Source organism: Dendrobates tinctorius, unplaced genomic scaffold (genome assembly GCF_039654945.1).
Source record: "Dendrobates tinctorius isolate UK_male_01 unplaced genomic scaffold, ASM3965494v1 ptg000028l, whole genome shotgun sequence".
Lineage (NCBI taxonomy): Eukaryota > Metazoa > Chordata > Amphibia > Anura > Dendrobatidae > Dendrobates > Dendrobates tinctorius.
Window position 1 is genome coordinate 69,647,501 of NW_027361696.1, and position 19,357 is coordinate 69,666,857.

Sequence of the window (19,357 nt, forward strand, 5' to 3'; positions counted from 1 at the left end):
GCCAACAAAGGATATATCACAAAGTATTGAGATGAAATTTTGTTTCTGACCAAATACTTATTTTCCACCATAATATGCAAATAAAATGAAAAAAAAACAGACTGTGATTTTCTGGATTTTTTTTTCTCAGTTTGTCTCCCATAGTTGAGGTCTACCTATGATGTAAATTACAGACGCCTCTCATCTTTTTAAGTGGTGGAACTTGCACTATTGCTGACTGACTAAATACTTTTTTGCCCCACTGTACATACATACATATATATATATATATATATATATATACATACACACATACACACACACATACATATATACATACGTTTTACTTTTCCAGCTTGGTAAAAAGAGAAAAATGTAACTTTTTATGGAGTTTCTGCTTAAAAAAAATATTCAAAAATGTGACCACTAAATTATAACAAGGCGTTATTTGAGCATGTTCGGGTGCTAACCAAGTGACTTCGGCGCGCTCGAATATGTTTGAGTCCCCGCACCTACATGACTCATGGCTGTTTGACAGCCGCAACACATATAGGGATTACCTGTTTGTTAGGCAATCCCTGTATGTGTTGCAGCTGTCAAACAGCTGTGAGACACGCAGCCGCGGGGACTTGAACATATTTTTCGAGCAAGCCAAAGTCACTCAGTTAGAACACGAGCATGCTCAGATAACACCTTATCCCAGCATGTTCGCTCATCACTAATCTGGATCAATTTTTGTTTGGCAAGGAAATTTATATTGTTGGGTGGGTTTTCTTTCGATGTTAGTAGATCTCTATTCGACAGCACTGTACTTCTCAGTGAGCACTTACTGAAATGTCTTATCTTCTGAGACTGGACTTTGCGGATCTTGCGCTTGATAAATGTGTGAATGTGGCTGATGATGATGAAGGGTGGAGCGAGAGCCGGACGATTGTGATATTCCACTATCAGGTTGTATCGCTGGAATTTCCAGTAGATATCACTGTTACCTTGTACTTTGGAGAAGGTGTAGCTGAAGAAAAGAGAAATGGAGAAAAGAGGTCACCACATATATTGAGGCACCATAATGAGATGCCTATGGGGTCATAATAAAAACCCTGAATTGTTGCTTTATTTTTATTTTTCACAAGTCTGGCAAATTTGTGCATGGAACCTACCAGACATCACAAGGTTACTAATAACTTACTCTCTGTAAGACTGTGTTCACACATTTTTATTTTTTACTGAACGTAAAACTAATTTTTTTTTGCAATTTTTCAGCAAACGGTGTTTTTTTATGCAGCTGTGACCTTGGATGCAACATGTGAACACAGCCTAAAGTGTCTCTTATTTTAGAACAACAGTTGGTTCTTACATTGCGCTACATGATAAAACAGGATTTTTTGGGTTGCTTACCGTAAAATCTGTTTCTCGGAGCCTTCATTGGGGGACACAGAGACCATGGGTGTATGCTGCTGCCACTAGGAGGCTGACACTATGCACAAAAAAGTTAGCTCCTCCTCCGCCGTATACACCCCACCGACCGGCAGGAAATTCCTCAGTTAGTGAGAAAGCAGTAGGAGAAGTAACGGAATAGATTGAAAACAGAACGAACAACTCAACTGTAACCAATCGACAAACATAAGAACAGGAGTTGTAGAACATGGGAGGGTGCTGTGTCCCCCAATGAAGGCTCCGAGAAACAGATTTTACGGTAAGCAACCCAAAAAATCCTGTTTTCTCGTTCGCCTTATTGGGGGACACAGAGACCATGGGACGTCCCAAAGCAGTCCCTGGGGTGGGAAACAAACTTCCATCAGGCCAGTGGACTCACCACCGCGGCCTGCAGAATCCTTCTACCTAGGCTGGCGTCCGCCGAAGCATAGGTGTGGACCCTGTAGAATTTCACAAAAGTGTGAACCGAAGACCACGTTGCAGCTTTGCAAAGCTGCATCGCGGAAGCTCTGTGGCGCACCGCCCAGGAGGCACCCACCGCCCGGGTAGAGTGCGCTCTGATCCCTGAAGGAGCTGCACGATGCTTGACCCGGTATGCCTCCAAAATTGCCGATCTGATCCAGCGAGCAATAGTGGCCTTTGAGGCTGGGTGACCTTTCCTTGCACCGTCTGGAATGATAAACAGAGAGTCTGACTTCCGCAAGGAAGATGTCCTGGCTAGATAGACTCTCAATGCCCTGACCAGGTCCAGCTTGTTCAAGGATCGCTCCCGAGGATGAGCTGGGCTCGGGCAGAAGGATGGCAGAACAATGTCCTCATTGAGGTGAAACGAAGATACCACCTTCGGAAGGAAAGAGGGCGGAGGCCGCAGAACTACCTTGTCCTGATGAAGTACCAAGAAGGGAGAGCGGCAAGAAAGGGCCGCTAATTCCGACACACGTCGGATGGAAGTAATGGCTACCAGAAAGGCCACCTTCCAAGAAAGGACGGCAGGGAAACATCCCTGAGAGGTTCAAAAGGAGGACCTTGCAGAACCCCAAGAACGAAATTAAGATCCCAAGGATCCACGGGCGCTCGGTACGGAGGAACCGTGTGAGCCACACCCTGAAGAAAGGTTTTGACCTGGGGCCGGGAGGCCAGCGTCTTCTGAAATAAAATGGACAGTGCCGAAACTTGACCCTTAAGGAACTGAGAGCAAGCCCCGCATCCAGCCCTGTCTGAAGAAACGCCAGAACAGAAGGAAGCGAAAAAACCATGTCCGCAATGTCATTGGCCTCACACCAGGAGAAATAGGCTTTCCAAGTACGGTAATAGATCTTGGAAGAGGAAGGCTTTCTGGCGCGGATCATGGTATGAATCACTCGATCAGAGAATCCTGCCCGTTTCAAAACCTCGGTCTCAACAGCCACGCCGTTAAATTGAGCGACCGAGAATTGGGGAGTTGTCCACGCCGGGAATGTGAACCGCGGAAATTGTTGGAACAAAGGTCTCTGCCCATTGAAGAATTCTGGACACTTCCGCCAGGGCTGAGACACTCCGTGTCCCCCCTTGTCGGTTGATATACGCCACCGCTGTGGCATTGTCTGTTTGAATCCTGACAGGCAGGCCCTTGAGGCGCCGTTCCCAGTGGACGAGAGCCAGAAGGATCGCTCGTATCTCTAGGACATTGATCTGCAGAGCTGATTCCTGAGTCGACCATCGACCCTGAACAGTGTGATTGCGGAACACTGCACCCCAGCCGATGAGGCTGGAGTCTGTTGTGACAATCTGGGAAGAAAGGACCGCCCTGAGAGAATGAGGGGAGACGTCAACCACCAGTTGAGAGACCGCTTGATCCGGCATGAAAGACGAACCGGACGATCCAGAGACAGAGCCGACCTGTTCCACCTGGACAAAATGGCCTGCTGGAGGGGCCTGGCGTGAAAACTGGGCAAAGGGAACTGCCTCTATTGCTGCCACCATCTTCCCCAGAGTCCTCATGGCTGTCCTGAGAGATGAAAACCGTGCGATCTGTAGTGATCGGACGCCCTGCTGCAGGGAAAGAATCTTGTCTTGTGGGAGAAATACCCTTGACCGACGAGTGTCGAAAAGAAGGCCCAGAAACACAAGGCGTTGAGTAGGGATCAGACAGGACTTTTCCGGTTGACGATCCACCCAAAACTGGACAGGGTGTCTAGAACGATCGCCACACTTAGGCGGGCCTGATGAAAGGAGGGAGCCTTGATCAGAATATCGTCGAGATACGGAAAAAGAACAAGACCTCTGATCCTCAACAAGGCCATCAACGCCGCCATAATCTTCGTGAAGACCCTGGGAGCGGTGGCGAGCCCGAAAGGGAGCGCGACGAACTGATAATGTTCGTGGTGAATCGCAAACCACAGGAACTTCGGATGTCCGGGAAATATGGGCACGTGTAGATAGGCATCTTGGATGTCTATGGAACACATGAATTCCTGCTCCTCCATGGAGGCAATCACCGAGCGAACCGACTCCATCCGGAAGTGGCGGAGGCGAACTCTCTTGTTGAGTAACTTGAGATCCAAGATGGGTCGAACCGCCCCGTCCTTTTTCGGCACCACAAACAGGTTTAAATAAAACCCTGTGAATCGTTCCGATTCGGGAACGGGCACAATCACCCCGGAGCTGAGGAGAGAGGCGATGGCCGAACCGAACCCCGGGATCAAGGCAGGATCCCGTGGCGGACGGGATTGGAAGAAGCGATCCCGTGGAAGAGAAACGAACTCTATTTTGTATCCTGTCGATACAACCTCTCTGACCCAAGCGTCCTCTACTGAGGCGAACCAGACGTCGCTGAAGAAAAGAAGTCGACCTCCCAATTGGAAGGGACCCACGGAAGACCGATGATAGTCATGCGGACGTAGACCGTCCAGATCTAGATCTGGGTGGTCTTCCCTGGGAAGAGTGGGACCGCCAGGACGGAGTGAGCCTGAAGGAGACCTTCTTTCTTTCCTGACGTGCTTGTGGCCTTTGCTGGTTGGAAGGGTTTTCCGCCGCATTGAAACGGCGGAAAGACCGAAAGGGACGGAACTGACGCCTTGGAGGAGGTCTGCGAGACTTGGATTGGGGGAGAAGAGAACTCGTACCTCCGGTAGCGTCCTTAATAATCTGGTCCAATTGGGACCCAAAGAGACGCACTCCTTGAAAAGGCAGATTAGTCAGACTTTTTAGAGGACAAGTCCGCCTGCCAGGCCTTGAGCCAAATTGTACGTCAGATTGCCACGATGTTGCTTGACGCCTGAACCGCGCAAGATGCGGCATCCAAGGAAGCAGAAAGCAGATAATCCCCCGCATGGGAAATCTGATTGGCGAGATCGGCCAAATGCTCCGGTTGTGCCTTATCCAGAATGCCCTGCCGAAGGTCCTCTGCCCAAGCGGATATAGCCTTTGCTGCCCAAGATGAAGCAAAGACTGGACATACCGCCACAGATGCCGCCTCGAAGGCAGACTTTGCTAGGGATTCTATGATTCTGTCATTAGAATCTTTTAGAGACGCTACACCCGACAGCGGAAGAACAGTATTATTAGAGAGTCTGGATACGGGAGGGTCCACTGAAGGAGAAGCGGCCCAGTTGTCCGTGAGCTCTTTAGCAAACGGATACAGCACGCCGAGACGCTTTCCTCTTTGAAAGCGTCTAGTCGGATCTTCCCTTTCCTTGGTAAAAATATTCCCAAACTCGGAATGAAAGGGAAACACCCTGGAAGGTGTTTCCGCCCGTCTGAACGAAACCTCCTGATCTGAGGATTTCGCAGGGGCGTCAGTGATGTCGAAGGTATGGTAAATCGCGGCAATGAGGTTCTGCACCGTAACCTTCATGTTCGCATCCCGATCCGAATCCAGCTCTAAGACCCCTTCAGATTCCGAAAGCGCTTCACCTGACTCGGGAGAGGAGGCCCGAGAGGGAGACTGCTGGGGAGTATGGGGTGAGGTAGGGCGAGGAGAGGACTCCGCCTGGAGATCCTGCCTGGGTCTCTTGCGACTGACACTGGCTGGCTCAGATGGGACGTCCTGGGACGTGCTAGGTCCCGCAGAAGCTCCCAAGGGCAACTTATCCAGAACGGCTACTAGGGACCGAGACACCTTGGTGAGGTCTGCCACCGACTGTGATAGGGAGGAGGCCCAACCCGGCAAGGGGGGCTCACTCACCCCTGGGGCTATGGATGGCTCCTGAGCGGCGTCGGGCTGTGCAGGGGAGGGCCGAAGAGCGGGTACGATCAGCCGTAGGGATAGACATTGTGAAAAACCTGAGGTAGTGCCGGAAGGTTGGGGGACAGAGGGCGGAGAAGGGTCAGTCTGCCGTGCAGAACTACTCACGGTCCGGTGTCCCCAAAAGCGATGCTGCTCGACCTGTCCGAGGATGCAGATCAGGGAGAAGTCCGGCTGGCCATCCCAAAGAGGCAAAAAGCTGCTTGCAGAAACTGCACAGGGGCTGGGGAGCCTCTCCAGCTGCGTCCGGCTGGCAGGCTGTGAAGATGGCGCCTGCCTGTAGAAAAGCGCGGGTCCCGGGGAAGGGCGGTCCTCGCAGGGTTAATAATTGCTGCCCTCTAGCCATATGCTGGGCAGGAGAGGGAAAGGCGGGGGAGGGCCTGGGGAGAGCGAGAGTGAAGCCCGCTTAGAAGAAAGGGGCGGGGGGGCGTGGCCGCGACACTGCGGTAGGCCCGAACACAAGCCGGGGCCTAAATTAGTTGCGGCGGCCGCCTGTCAGCAGGGGGTCGGCGCGGAAGACGCGTCACAACACCGGGCCGCGTCCCTGCCCAGAACTGCTCGACCCCAGCGCTACCCCTGCCAAGATGGAAAAAAGGGGGAAGCACAGAACGAGGCCCGTGAAGACCCGGGGCCTGCATGGATGCGGTGACCGTGGGGGGATGCGGGGCGTGCAGGGACCCTAACGTGGTCCCCCTGGCGACCGCTCCAAGAGAAAACGCCGGGGGAAGACTGACATACTCACCCAGGCAGGGGGCCTTACAATAAAGGTACCTGAAAATCCCACGCTGTCTGTCTCTATGAAATCCGCGCCTCATCCAACCTTCAGGCTCTGGTAGGCGAGATGGTGGGAGGAGGGGGGCAAGGACCGTCCGTGCGGCTGGCACCTACTTGTGCGAGGCTCCTGGTCCTGCTCCGGAGACCTATGAGGATACGGGGTGGCAGTACACGCCGTACTCATAGTCTCTTTGTGGGAGTACGGATGTGACTGTTCACTCCGTATCCCTCCGGAACCTGCAAAGAAACGACGCACACTGAGGTAGATATGGGTCTAATAAAAGACCCGTGTCCACCTCCTACTGACACTAAGCTAAACTGAGGAATTTCCTGCCGGTCGGTGGGGTGTATACGGCGGAGGAGGAGCTAACTTTTTTGTGCATAGTGTCAGCCTCCTAGTGGCAGCAGCATACACCCATGGTCTCTGTGTCCCCCAATAAGGCGAACGAGAAATTAAATATTTAATTTAAAAAAATCTTTGCATGAAGAATTCTCAATTTTATTGGTGAATTTTCATGCCCGGCAGTTAGATCCTACTGGTCTCTATTAGCTTCACATAACAGAGCCACGCTTACATTTTCGTATTGGTTGCAATTTATCCCTATGCAAATTTCATACATTATCATGCGGACACATAACAGAAACAACATACATTAGAAACAGTAACATTTTTTTAACTTTTTAATGATACTATCAAAATACGGATCCTAGAAGAAAGCGAAGGAAGGAAGGATACATCTGTACATTTTCAAAAGCAGCATGAAACTCTGAAGAGTACTGCATCATTGGGGTCTCCTTTCCCAGACCCGGCCAAAATCATATTTTGAAAATCCGGCCGAGGACTGTATCTTGGATGACTTCTTTCTCACCCCGGTCTCCTTGAATGACAGGTCCCTCCTGATGCACATGCTCAAGGAGAGCCCTATCCATCTACGAGATGATCGCAGGGGACCTGATTGGACTAGTCATTCTAGCTGCATAGTCCCAGGCCAACGTTTGAAACCAATATCTGATTGATGCTATCCATGGTTTGGGCAGCATGAGAAAGTCGTCGGGTGAAAGTTCTCTTGGCTATTATCCATCTCACCCAACTTCCCATACACATGAGCTCTCAACTCGGTCAAAAGACCTTTCCATCTGGCGACCCCTTAATCAATGAGACCCTAACCTAATAAAATGGACATGGACATACTGGAGACCTGTACATAATCTATTTTCTATCCGCTAATTACCTGAACATGGCGATGAGCAGATTCAGCAGGAGGATATTTGCAACAAGCAAGAAGACAACAAGCAGGAAAATTACCAGCCAATTGGCAAATATGTTGACGCATGGAGGATACAGGCCGCTCAAAATGACGTCAGGGTCATCGGAACAGCTTTCATTGGCCAGCTTCCCAGCTACGGAGTAAAAAGACAAAATTAGATAATGTGATTGATGCCTTCATGTTGTTTACCCTAGTACCACAGCGCCCAGCATAACCACCAGGTATCGCGGTCAGTTGTGTTGGACATTTCCAACGCCAGGAGAGCAGTGATTCTCATGTTATCAGTCGAGGCTTTCAAATTAATTTATCCTTTCAGGGTCAATTGTTCCAAAATTGATTCCCAAAGCCAGCAGTGTCCAATAAACGCTATGGTGGAACGGTTGTTCTTGTACATTGTTGATATCAAACAGGTTCCAGAGATTATTACAGCTGATGGGTTGGTGGTGCTAATTTTTGGCCACCAAATCTGTGTCATATTGATGATCTACTTTTTGGATAGGTCTTCAGTATCTATGGAGTGGAAAACTACTTTGAGAAGCTAAAAGTCATGAGTCTGAAGATCGTGAACACTCTAGGGTTAAAAAGGGCAGCTGATCTTTCACTACACTGGAACAAAATGAGCCACGGACATCTCTCTTACATGGGCCATTCTTCCAGAAGCCGTGAGACAACAAATCCAATGACATTGTAGGTCAACGGCAATTTATGGGCTCGTATCTGGAGATTAGACATTGATGTGTGCCAAGGAGATGAAACTAAAGCTGCATTTACACAGGCAGATTTCCTCACCAATCAAATCTTAATTCATTGCTGTCATGCATTTGAGGTGTTTTCCCATTTTGGAAGAGTTTCCACTTAACGTTTTTCAAGGAATTTTTGGAGCAGAAACTGTGTGCACATGGCCACAGAGAGTAAACTCTTCAAGTTGTCCTCATAAATGCAAAACTCCTCAAAAACTTGGCGGTTCTGCTCAGTTTCCACTAAAAAAACTCCTCCTAAATACTCCATGTGCACATTGCCAGTGAGTGGAAATGCAAAGATTTTGAGGTGTTTTGGTAGATCAAAAAATTATTTTAATCATTTGATCTCTGTACTAAACCCTTGTTTTTTTTGGATAGTCAACAAAATGCTGAAAAAGACTAAACTTCTGACGTCTACATCTCTAGTGGAGATGGTCGTGGTGTTCCTTAGTGGCATAGTTATATACAGCACATATTTGTCTCTTACCATCCATCTTGTCTAGCTCTATCTGACCAAAGATTTGCAGGTAAGGTCTGTAGAAGACACGTCGGAATATCCACCCCAGCCGTGTATCGTTGGGGTGTAGGAGACCTTCGGTGGCAACACCATAGGCAATCAGCCAGACACCAAGGAAAAACAGGAAGAAGAAGACGTCTTTCATCTGTGAGGAACAAGAAGAGAGAAAATATTAGGTCTTCCTTCAAAGTCAACACAATAAAATTCAGAAAGAATAACATCTATACAAAAAAAAAAAAAAAAAAAGAAAAGTCAAAGTTGGTATCAACGACCTAAAAAATGAGAGTCTCTTATGTCTATGACCAGATGTGGACAATCAAAAAAAAAGAAAAGAAATATGAAGGAAAGTAGATGGTAGAAAAAAAAACATGGATTTTTGTGAGTACTCACCGTAAAATCCTTTTCTCTGAGACGCTCATTGGGGGACACAGAGACTGTGGTGTGTGCTACTGCCGTCTGGAGGCTGACACTAGGCATACAAAAAACAAGTTAGCTCCTCCTCCACCGCATACACCCTCGCCCCTATAGCGGGCGGAAACCAGTTTAGTGCAAAAGCAGTAGGAGGACATACAAAAATTAGCCTTAATGCAATAAATCATATGTCTGAAAAAAGGGATCACCCTGTCTTAAACAAGAAAATATGTTAAATAATAAGTATGAGCCAACCGGCTATCAGGGTGGGTGCTGTGTCCCCCAATGAGCGTCTCGGAGAAAAGGATTTTACGGTGAGTACTCACAAAAATCCATGTTTCTCCTTCGTCTCATTGGGGGACACAGAGACTGTGGGACGTCCTAAAGCAGTCCCTGGGTGGGATAACACTCACCGATCCAAGCCGCATGCTTTCCTGTTTAAAGGTGTGCCACTGCTGCTTGGAGAATTTTTCTGCCTAGGCTCGCATCTGACGAAGCCTGAGTATGCACACTGTAATGTTTACAAAAAGTGTGCAGGCTGGCCCAGGTTGCTGCCTTGCATACCTGTTCTGCCGAAGCCTGGTGCCGAAGCGCCCACTGCCCGAGTAGAGTGCGCCCTTACTCCAGCCGGAACTGGCGTGCCTCTAATACGGTAAGCCTCCTGAATGGTTAGACGAATCCATCTGGCTATGGTTGACCGTGAGGCTGCGAGGCCCTTCCTGCGCCCTTCGGGGATCACAAACAACGAATCCGTCTGGCGGAAAGGTGCTGTCCTCGACACGTATCTCCTGAGAGCTCTTACCAGATCCAATGTGTGGAGCGCCTTTTCCACCCTGTGAACTGGCGCTGGACAGAAAGAAGGCAGCACAATGTCCTCATTAATATGGAACGAGGACACCACCTTTGGTAAAAAAGGTGGCGGAGGCCTAAGGACTACCTTGTCCTTAAAAAAGGTCAGGAAAGGGGCTCTACAAGATAACGCTCCCAACTCCGATACTCGCCTAATGGATGTTATGGCTACCAGGAACACAACCTTTCTGGATAGATATGCCAATGAAACATCCTGTAGTGGCTCAAACGGAGCCTCCTGTAGTACAGACAGGACCAGATTAAGATCCCAGGCCTCCAATGGTGCTCTGAAGGGAGGTACTAAATGAACGACCCCCTGCAGGAACGTTTTGACCTGCAAATTGGTAGCGATCTTTCGCTGAAACAGGACCGACAGGGCCGATATCTGTCTTCTAAGGGAACTTGGCGCCAAACCTGCGTCTAGGCCAGACTGAAGGAAAGCCAGTATGTTGGGCACAGAGACGGACAATGGCGGAACCCCGTGTTCCCGACACCACTGGAAGAAAACCATCCAAGTGCTATAATAGATCCTTGCCGAGGCTGGCTTTCGGGCCCTTACCATTGTCGCGACTACCTCACGCCCAAACCCCGCCTGGGTCAGCACCCAAGATTCAATGGCCACGCCGTCAAACGCAGGGCCCCTAAGTTCGGGTGGCAGATCGGTCCCTGGGACAGTAAATCTGGTCTTTCCGGTAGCCGCCATGGTACGTCTGCGATGAGCTGTACCAGATCCGCGTACCATGCCCGTCGGGGCCAATCCGGGGCCAGCAGAATTGCCGGAACCCTCTCTGTCTTGATCTTCCTGATAACCCTGGGGAGAAGTGGCAGCGGCGGGAACAAGTATGGGAGCCGAAATTGGTTCCAGGGTATCACCAATGCGTCCGCTGCGACTGCTTGCGGATCCTGAGACCGGGCGACAAACACGCCCAATTTGGCGTTCTTCCTGGAGGCCATCAAGTCCACGTCTGGTGTTCCCCAGCGCTGGCAAATCTGCTGGAACACCTCGGGATGTAGTGACCACTCCCCGGCCGTGATGTCCTGGCGGCTTAGGAAATCCGCTGCCCAATTCTCGACGCCTGGAATGTAAACCACTGAGATCGAGTGGCTCCTCTCGGCCCAGCAGAGCACATGTCCCACCTCGCGCATGGTTGCCCTGCTGCGTGTGCCCCCCTGGTGATTCACGTACGCCACTGCTGTGGCGTTGTCCGACTGAATCCGAATCGGGTATCCTGCTAGCACGTGTTGGAACTGCTGCAAGGCCAACCGTATTGCTCGAATCTCCAACAGATTGATAGGGAGACGAGCTTCCTGAGGCGACCACTGCCCCTGTGCCGTGTGGTGGCGGAAGATTGCCCCCCAACCGGAGAGACTCGCATCGGTCTTGATCACTAACCAATGATCCGGAGGAAAGGTCTTTCCCTGCAGAAGCGACCGATCGCGTGTCCACCATTGAAGAGTCTGTCGGACCTGAGAGGACAACCTGCACGGGTGATCGAGTGAGAACGGGCTCCTGTCCCAAACCGCTAACAGGGCATGCTGCAGGGGGCGGAGATGAAACTGAGCAAACGGGATTGCTTCCATCGCTGCCACCATCCTGCCCAGGACCCCCATCCCGAATCGGATAGTATGGAGGCCTGGCTGTTGAAATCTTCGAGCTCCCTGTCGGAGTGCCCGAGCCTTGTCCTGAGGGAGAATTACCAATCCCTGGGAGGTATCGAATATCATCCCTAGGAAAACAATCCTCTGGGCCGGCGTGAGGAATGATTTCTTCCTGTTGATCATCCATCCTAGACGAGACAAGGTATCTAGTGTGATGGTGACACTCTCCTCGCACGCTGGACGGGACGGGCCCTTTACCAGAAGGTCGTCCAGGTATGGCAACACCACAATGCCCCGGGAATGAAGAGTGGCCATGGCGACCGCCATCACCTTCGTGAATATTCTGGGGGCCGTGGCCAAACCGAAAGGCAGCGCCACAAACTGGAAGTGCCGTCCCTCGACCGCAAACCGTAGGAATCTCTGATGCGGGGGAAAAATAGGGATGTGTAAATAAGCATCCTGAACATCGATTGAGGCCAGGTATTCTCCCTTCTCCATGGAGGATATAACCGACCGGAGGGACTCCATGCGAAAATGCCTGACCCTGATGAACCTGTTTAGTAGCTTTAGGTCCAGAACCGGCCTTACCGCTCCATCCTTTTTGGGCACTGCGAACAGGTTGGAATAAAACCCTTGGGTTCTTTCGCTCCTTGGCACCGGAACGATGACCCCTTTGTGCTGCAGCACTTCGATGGCCCCCCGTAATGCCTCTGCCCGAGACCTTGACTTGGGAAGCCAGGAGGGAAAAAAATCGTGTTGGCGGACGTTTTATAAACTCTATCTTGTACCCGGAAGATATCAGCTCCGTCACCCATGCGTCGCGTGCCACCGCAGCCCATATGTGACAGAACCGGCGCAGACGACCGCCAATCCTGCTGTCCTCGGGTACCGCACTTCGAGTCATTTTGTAGAGGGCCTCTGGGACCTGGCCCCCCTTGATCTGGGCGGACGCCCTCGCATCCTACCCAGCGGGTTGGTCCTGTAGGTGACCTGACGCTCTTTGTCATGGTTATAGCGCGCAGGAGCGGGGGTACTGGCCGTTGCCGTCCACGCGGGGGCGCGAAATGCCCGAAAACGCGCCTGAGGCTGACGAAATGGCGTCCGTGTTTTCTGTTGTGGGAGAAAACTACTTTTACCCCCTGTTGCGTCCGAAATGAGTCTATCCAATTCTTCCCCAAATAGTCGGTTACCCTGAAAGGGCAGGGAAGTCAAGGATTTTTTAGACACCAAATCAGCCCGCCACAGTCTTAACCACAAGGCTCTCCTAATGGCGATTGCGTTTGCTGCTGCAAGTGCTGCGCTATTAGCTACATCCAAGGATGCATTAATTAGATAGTCACCCGCCATTGCGATCTGACTTGTTATCTCGGCCACCTCTGCTGGCAACTCCCTATCCTGCAGGATCTCATTTAAAGAGTCCGACCAGGACATCATGGCTTTGGCTACCCATGTTGCCGCAAAGGAAGGGAAGAGCGCTGATCCTGATGCTTCATACACCGAGCGCGCTAATCCCTCTATGAGCCGATCCGTGGGGTCCTTGATGGCCGAACCACTAGGCACTGATAACAGGGATCTTGAGGCCAGGCGGGATACCGGGGGATCCACCGCCGGAGACTCTGCCCATTTTTTACAGAGCTCTGGCGCAAATGGATATCTTGATCCTAGCGTCTTCTGTCCCGAAAAACGCTTGTCTGGCCGTTCCCGGTGCCGCTGCACTATATCCTCGAACTCAGGATGAGTGCTGAACACTCTCCGCGGCTTCCGGGCCTTTTTAAAAGACACCTTATGCCCTGCGGTTAGGGTGACCTCATCATCAATACCCAGAGTCTGGTTGACAGCCTCAATGAGACTGTCCACCGTCTCCCGGCACCCTGGGGTGTCCAGGTCCAAGGATTCTTCCACATCCTCTACTGAGCTCTGCTCGCTCCCTGAAAGGGGTGACGGCGAGCGTGATGCCACACTCGCAGATGCTGAAGCACCGGAGGGGCCTGGCGACACAGTATGTGTTCTCTTCCTATGTGCCTGCCTAGAGAGAGTGCGGCCCCTGCAGGCCGGCGGCTCATGTGAGGAGGCAGAACCCTCCCAACCAGGCGAGCTGTCATCTCTACCCCTATCCGGGGCCTGAAGGGTCTCAATTGCCTTTGTTAATGATACCATAGACCGAGAGAGGGATACCGCCCACTCTGGGCTCTGCTGCGGGGGAGGGCTCCTGGGCGCGTTCGGTGTCACAGGTTTCACATAATTTACTGGTCTGCGCTCGTGGGAATCTAACCCCGCAGGAAACGCATGCGGCATAGAAGGATGTGTGCGTTTTACCTTTTCCAGACATACTGCTGGAAAAGGCCAGAAAAATAGATATATATATATTATATATATATATATTTTCTTTTAAGGAGGGCGAATGCGGAGGAGAGGGGAGCCGTATATGCCCTAGCGTGGCCTTCATGCCGGGGTCACACTTACCCCTCTGTAAGTCCTTTCCCGGCTCCTGCCGTGGGAGGCCCCTCCAGCTGCGTTGGTGGCGGTCTCCGGGGACTGCCGCGCTTGCGGTAAGCTGCGCTTCCTGCGGCCTACCCCGGACTGCCGTCGGGGACTCCATTTTATCCGGCGCCCGCCCTGCCAGGAGGGGGGCGGCGCCGGAAGTGATGCCGACGGACGCCGCGCTGAGGGCGGGACTTCCGCCCGCGGACCAGGCCGGAGCCGCGGCCTAAATTACGATACCCCCCACCCCGGATCCTGTAACGCCGATACCGGGGACGGGGGGCGCCGAAGCGACGCCGCCTAAGACGCGGCCGGAACGCTGCCGCCCACTTCCGCCCGCGGCCTAGGCCGAAGCCGCGGGCTAAATTAATGGCGCTACCCACCTGGGGTCCAAACGCCGGGCCCCAGCGACGTCCTCTCCTCCACCTCCTGTGCAGCCACTGCCCGCTCTGCCCCAGGTATTGGGGGGGGGTTTGGGGGGGGGGGGGTGACCTCTGCTGGCCTCTGCGCCCAGGGCCCTCCGCACCTGCTAGTCTCCTTCTTGGACGGTGCAGGCACCCTAACTCCGTCTGCCCTGTAGGGCGAGGAGAGGGACCGTCCGCCGCCGTGCAGCACCGCCGTCAAGCGTTGGTGGAGCAGTGGGGGAGCACAGACTAGTCTTGTGCCCGTGTGCAAGCCCATGGTTTCCATACCTAGGGGTGGACAGGGCTAAGTCTGGCATAGTGTCCCACGTCGCTGGAGAGGAGACGTGGAGGGACTCTCGCACGTAGTCGCCCGTTGCTGGTTTGGGGAAATCGGATCCTTTCTATAGGATACGTTGCCCCTTCTCGTCTTCAAAAAACAACAAACACGAAAAATAGATGTCTGGGGAAAAGTCCCAGAGGTGTCCCTCGGTGCGGGAAAGGATATGCAGAGCGATGCTCAACGCGTGCTCGCCCGTTGATGGTTTGGGGAGATCGGACCCTTTCTATAGGATCCGTCGCCCCTATCTCCTCTTCATAGTGAGAACCGAAAAAAGAAACCTAGTCTGGAGAAACCAGACTGCGTGTGCCTCCAAAGACACTAAGCAAAAAACTGGTTTCCGCCCGCTATAGGGGCGAGGGTGTATGCGGTGGAGGAGGAGCCAACTTGTTTTTTGTATGCCTAGTGTCAGCCTCCAGACGGCAGTAGCACACACCACAGTCTCTGTGTCCCCCAATGAGACGAAGGAGAAAAATTGGGAGAAATTAAAGTCCTCCTCTTCGAAGGTGTGTTCACACAGTCTTTTTGATGAGTTTTTGCAGCCAAAATTGAAACTATCCAAATTCCTCAAAAAAAATTAAGTTTCTGCTCACTTTCCGCTCCAAAAAGTAAGTAAAAAAGCAAAAATAAAACAAAAAACACAACATCAAATATGCACATGAAAAAAATCAATGAAGGGTGTGTTTACACACTTACCATCTTTCTGACAATAATTATTTTGGGTCCCAGCTGTTTGTTGACTGCAAAAATGTGAATAAGTCGAAGGGTAAAAACCATGAAGTCGAAACACATTATGGTCCGTCCTGACTCAAATGAGCTGTCCATCATTCTGTCCAAACAAAGTAATTGTGTTAATTTTAGTGGTTTTAGTTGAAAAGTAGGACAATTCCTTATTAGAAAACTTCTCCATCGTCATTGCAAGCTCATAATATTTGGGAGTTTGTGTGAGATCTTCTACAACTTAGGTGGGATTATACAATGTTGGTCTGTTCTTTTTGGGTTTACTGAGATGTAATGGCCAACTATGAAATGCAGTAACTAAAAGTGTGTCCACATTGATCTTTTTTGCTGAGTTTGGAGCAGAAACTCTGCAAAAGCCACTGGGATTTCAAAAATCACAAGTTTTATTTGGAGTGTTTTGCTCCGAAAACGCAGCAAAAAATATCAGGGTGATTATACCCTAAAATACAACTGTAGTACATTTGAGTGAGGTTAACATTTGTGTCAGTGACTTGCCTCCCTGGCATGACAAAAGATCAGCCATATTAATCAACATGTCCATTCCTATGCCTTAAAGGGACAGTGGAGAGATTCCATACACATTAGATTGTTGGTTTTGCTAAACTTGTAATAGGTTCTACTGATATAAAGTCAATGTCTAAGGGCAGCTATTATAAACTCAGCAGATACAGAAACGTTTCTCCTTGTGGGAGAACCCAAGTCAATGTAAGGAGACTTATAGGCCATGCAATGCTCCTCTGGGAATTTACATATGAAAAATAGCCTCAGCGAGTTTTAGAGCAGCCACGTTTTGGAAGAGCAATTCTAAAATTCAATATTGACCTTTTAATGAGCCTTGCAGCAAGACTTAGGATAATAAGCCAAACTCAAAACAACATTTGCAGATGCACGTGTTTCAGTGTGCTAGTCCCTCATCAGTGCAAAGCAGGAAAACTGATTTAGCTAGGTGAGAGGCCTTTGACTAAGGGGTAAAATTTCTCCTTGTGGAGCGTGCCAAGTTGACGTAAGGAGAATTCTAAGCCATGCAATGACTCTCACCTAGCTAAATTACGGTTTGCACTGATGAGGAGCAAACACCCCCAAACACAAGTCTGCACCTGGAGTTTATGGGTCGGCATCTTATCCTAAGTCATGTGGCAAGGTCCTTTAACGGGTCGATATTGACCTTAGGATTGCTACTTCCAATAGTTGGCACTAGGGTTCCTATCCTCCTGTGTTCTGAAAAGACCATTCGGATAAATACGGAAACATTCTTCATGGTTTACTTTTATGGTTGCTAACAAGACTCTGTTCTTTTAAAACCAATATATGGGAACAGGAGAGTTATAACCAAAAACAAAGCTTCTTGACATGAGCAATAATGCCTCAATTTTGTAACTTTTCCAATTGGTTAAAACCAGTACCTGCAGATTACTCCGATGATGAAAAGCAGCAAGGCCGTGATGTCTACATGGTTCCAGGAGTCCTGCAAGTACTGCTTGACCTTCTGTGCAACGGGCATGGATCCCACAAAGAAACTTTGCCGTATTTCTTCGCAAACCATCGTAAAAACCCAAAAATACAGGATAACCTCCGAAGTGGCTGGACCATCTGGTGGAGGTCTTTTAAAGTCCAGGAGTAGAACGTAAGAGAACAGGAAAAGGAAGGTAAAGTACATGACAACATTGCCGAAGAATGCAGTCACAGGAGCACTCCAGAACTGTTTCCAGCGACGCATCCATTGTGGCCGTGGCTTCTCCTTAGTGACTTCGGCTTCAGCGTGAGAAGCATTTGCATCGGATGCTTTGACAGGCTTAAGCTGTACAAGTTCACTCTTCTCCTTCATAACTTCCTCCCTTATTATTAATGTACACAATATCCATTACTAAAAGGCCACGAAGAAAAGCGCTGATCAGTAAAAAAAAATTCTAATTTTACATACCCTTCCATTATTTCTGCCACAGTAGTCTTTATATCAATGTCTAAGCTGTCCATTTCAACTCTATTGGTGCCTTCGCTTGCATTTTCATTTTCAAAACTTCTACAAAAAAAAAAAAAATCAAATCACAAAAGGACCAAATAATATTTTGTCAAAATGTATAGAGGGGCATATTAATGTATTAAATTTATTACTCCAACGTGATGTCCTTTTATCCTGGCTTACAAAATTTGGCCTCTAAAAGTAACCTAGGATGTAACATGGGAACGATTTTCATTAATTTTTATATTTTATAGGCTATGTTGCCTCTAAGGATCAGTGAAGCATTCATAGTTTAAGTAGGCAAAAGAACACGGCACTCCAGAGAAAAAGGAAGGTTGTTCGGTGCTCAAGTAAGGTTTCCAACCCATAAATATGGCACTCAACAATGAAGAAGCAGTATATTCTTTAAGATCCAGACAAAAATAGACTCATATCGCATGAACGTTTTCGATCCAACAACGGACCTTCATCAGAAAGGTTTTTTTGGTTTCTTTTGGTAGAAAACTGCAAAAGATACAGATAGGGTAATAGATATCCTTAGGTGGTAGCAAAGTTTATGCTGCTGGTATTATATAGAGATACAGCGCTTAGTGCCCGCAGGAGGAATCCAGGCTCCTTACACAGCGGCACCCTGGATTCCTCCTGCAGGCACTAAGCGCTGTATCTGTTTGCAGAGCCTGTACTCCTAGCGCTGTTAACCCATTCCTGTAGCCCTGCTTTATCCAGTCACATTAATCCAACTCCAACCAGATATATAGAGGCTGTAGCACGAGTCTAATACCAGCATAGACTTTGCTACCACCTAAGGATATCTATTACTCTGTATCTTTTGCAGTTTTCTACCAAAAGAAACAAAAAAAAAAAAACCTTTCTGATGAAGGTCCGGTGTTGGACCGAAAACGTTCATACGATAGGAGTCTATTTTTGTCTGGATGCTAAATAAAGAATATACTGCTTCTTCATTTTTGAGTGCCAAGTATTTCTGTACATTCATAGTTTAAGTTATGACCCCATCTAAATTGCACAACATCTATTTAAAGAAAGTCCGTCACCAGTTCTAAAGTGGCCAGTTTTTGCTTTTTTTTAAGATCTATTTATTATTTATTTTATTTATATTTTATTACCACTGTTTACCTGAGTATTTTGCCTTTTCTTTTTTAAAATTCGGCATACGGTTCCAGAGATATGGTCCTTTTTAGCTCTGATTTTTAGGGACTTTGCTAAGTGGGCGTCTCAATATAATTATGTAAAGCAGCCTAAATACACGCCCTAGAGGATCCTGTGGGCCACACCCCTATGAGAAAGACCATAAAAATGTGTAATACATATGAAAGGACCATATCTCTGGAATTGAATGTCAGATTTTAAAAAAGAAAAAAGTAGAATACTCAGGAAAACCATGGCAATAAAGTAACAACAAAAACTGGCCACTTTTGACTTGGTACCCACTTTTGGTCTTGTAGTACCATATCAAGATCCTGCTAGTTTAGCATGTCAATTTTGTTTGGATTTACCAAGATTTCCAGACCATCGAAAATTGATGTGGAACATTGATTGGATATAGAATATTTATTCTCCAAATCAAAGTGTTGCTCAGATTACGTTCATAAAAAAAAAAAAAAAAAAAAGATTTGGTTA

At 49.1% G+C, this 19,357-nt stretch overlaps 1 protein-coding gene across 3 annotated transcripts in view; it reads right to left on the minus strand.

Annotated features, from left to right (window-relative positions):
* Nucleotides 1-19,357, minus strand: part of LOC141085522 (transient receptor potential cation channel subfamily M member 4-like) — a 174,660-nt gene that overhangs the window by 9,524 nt on the left and 145,779 nt on the right. For all 3 annotated transcript variants that reach the window (XM_073570942.1, XM_073570943.1, XM_073570944.1), the window contains exons 16-21: nucleotides 17,681-17,779; nucleotides 17,163-17,594; nucleotides 15,715-15,847; nucleotides 8,908-9,082; nucleotides 7,645-7,813; nucleotides 810-991 (exon numbers count right to left, since the gene is read on the minus strand). In XM_073570942.1, coding sequence (XP_073427043.1) covers nucleotides 810-991; nucleotides 7,645-7,813; nucleotides 8,908-9,082; nucleotides 15,715-15,847; nucleotides 17,163-17,594; nucleotides 17,681-17,779 — 1,190 coding nt within the window. The remainder of the gene's footprint in view (nucleotides 1-809; nucleotides 992-7,644; nucleotides 7,814-8,907; nucleotides 9,083-15,714; nucleotides 15,848-17,162; nucleotides 17,595-17,680; nucleotides 17,780-19,357) is intronic.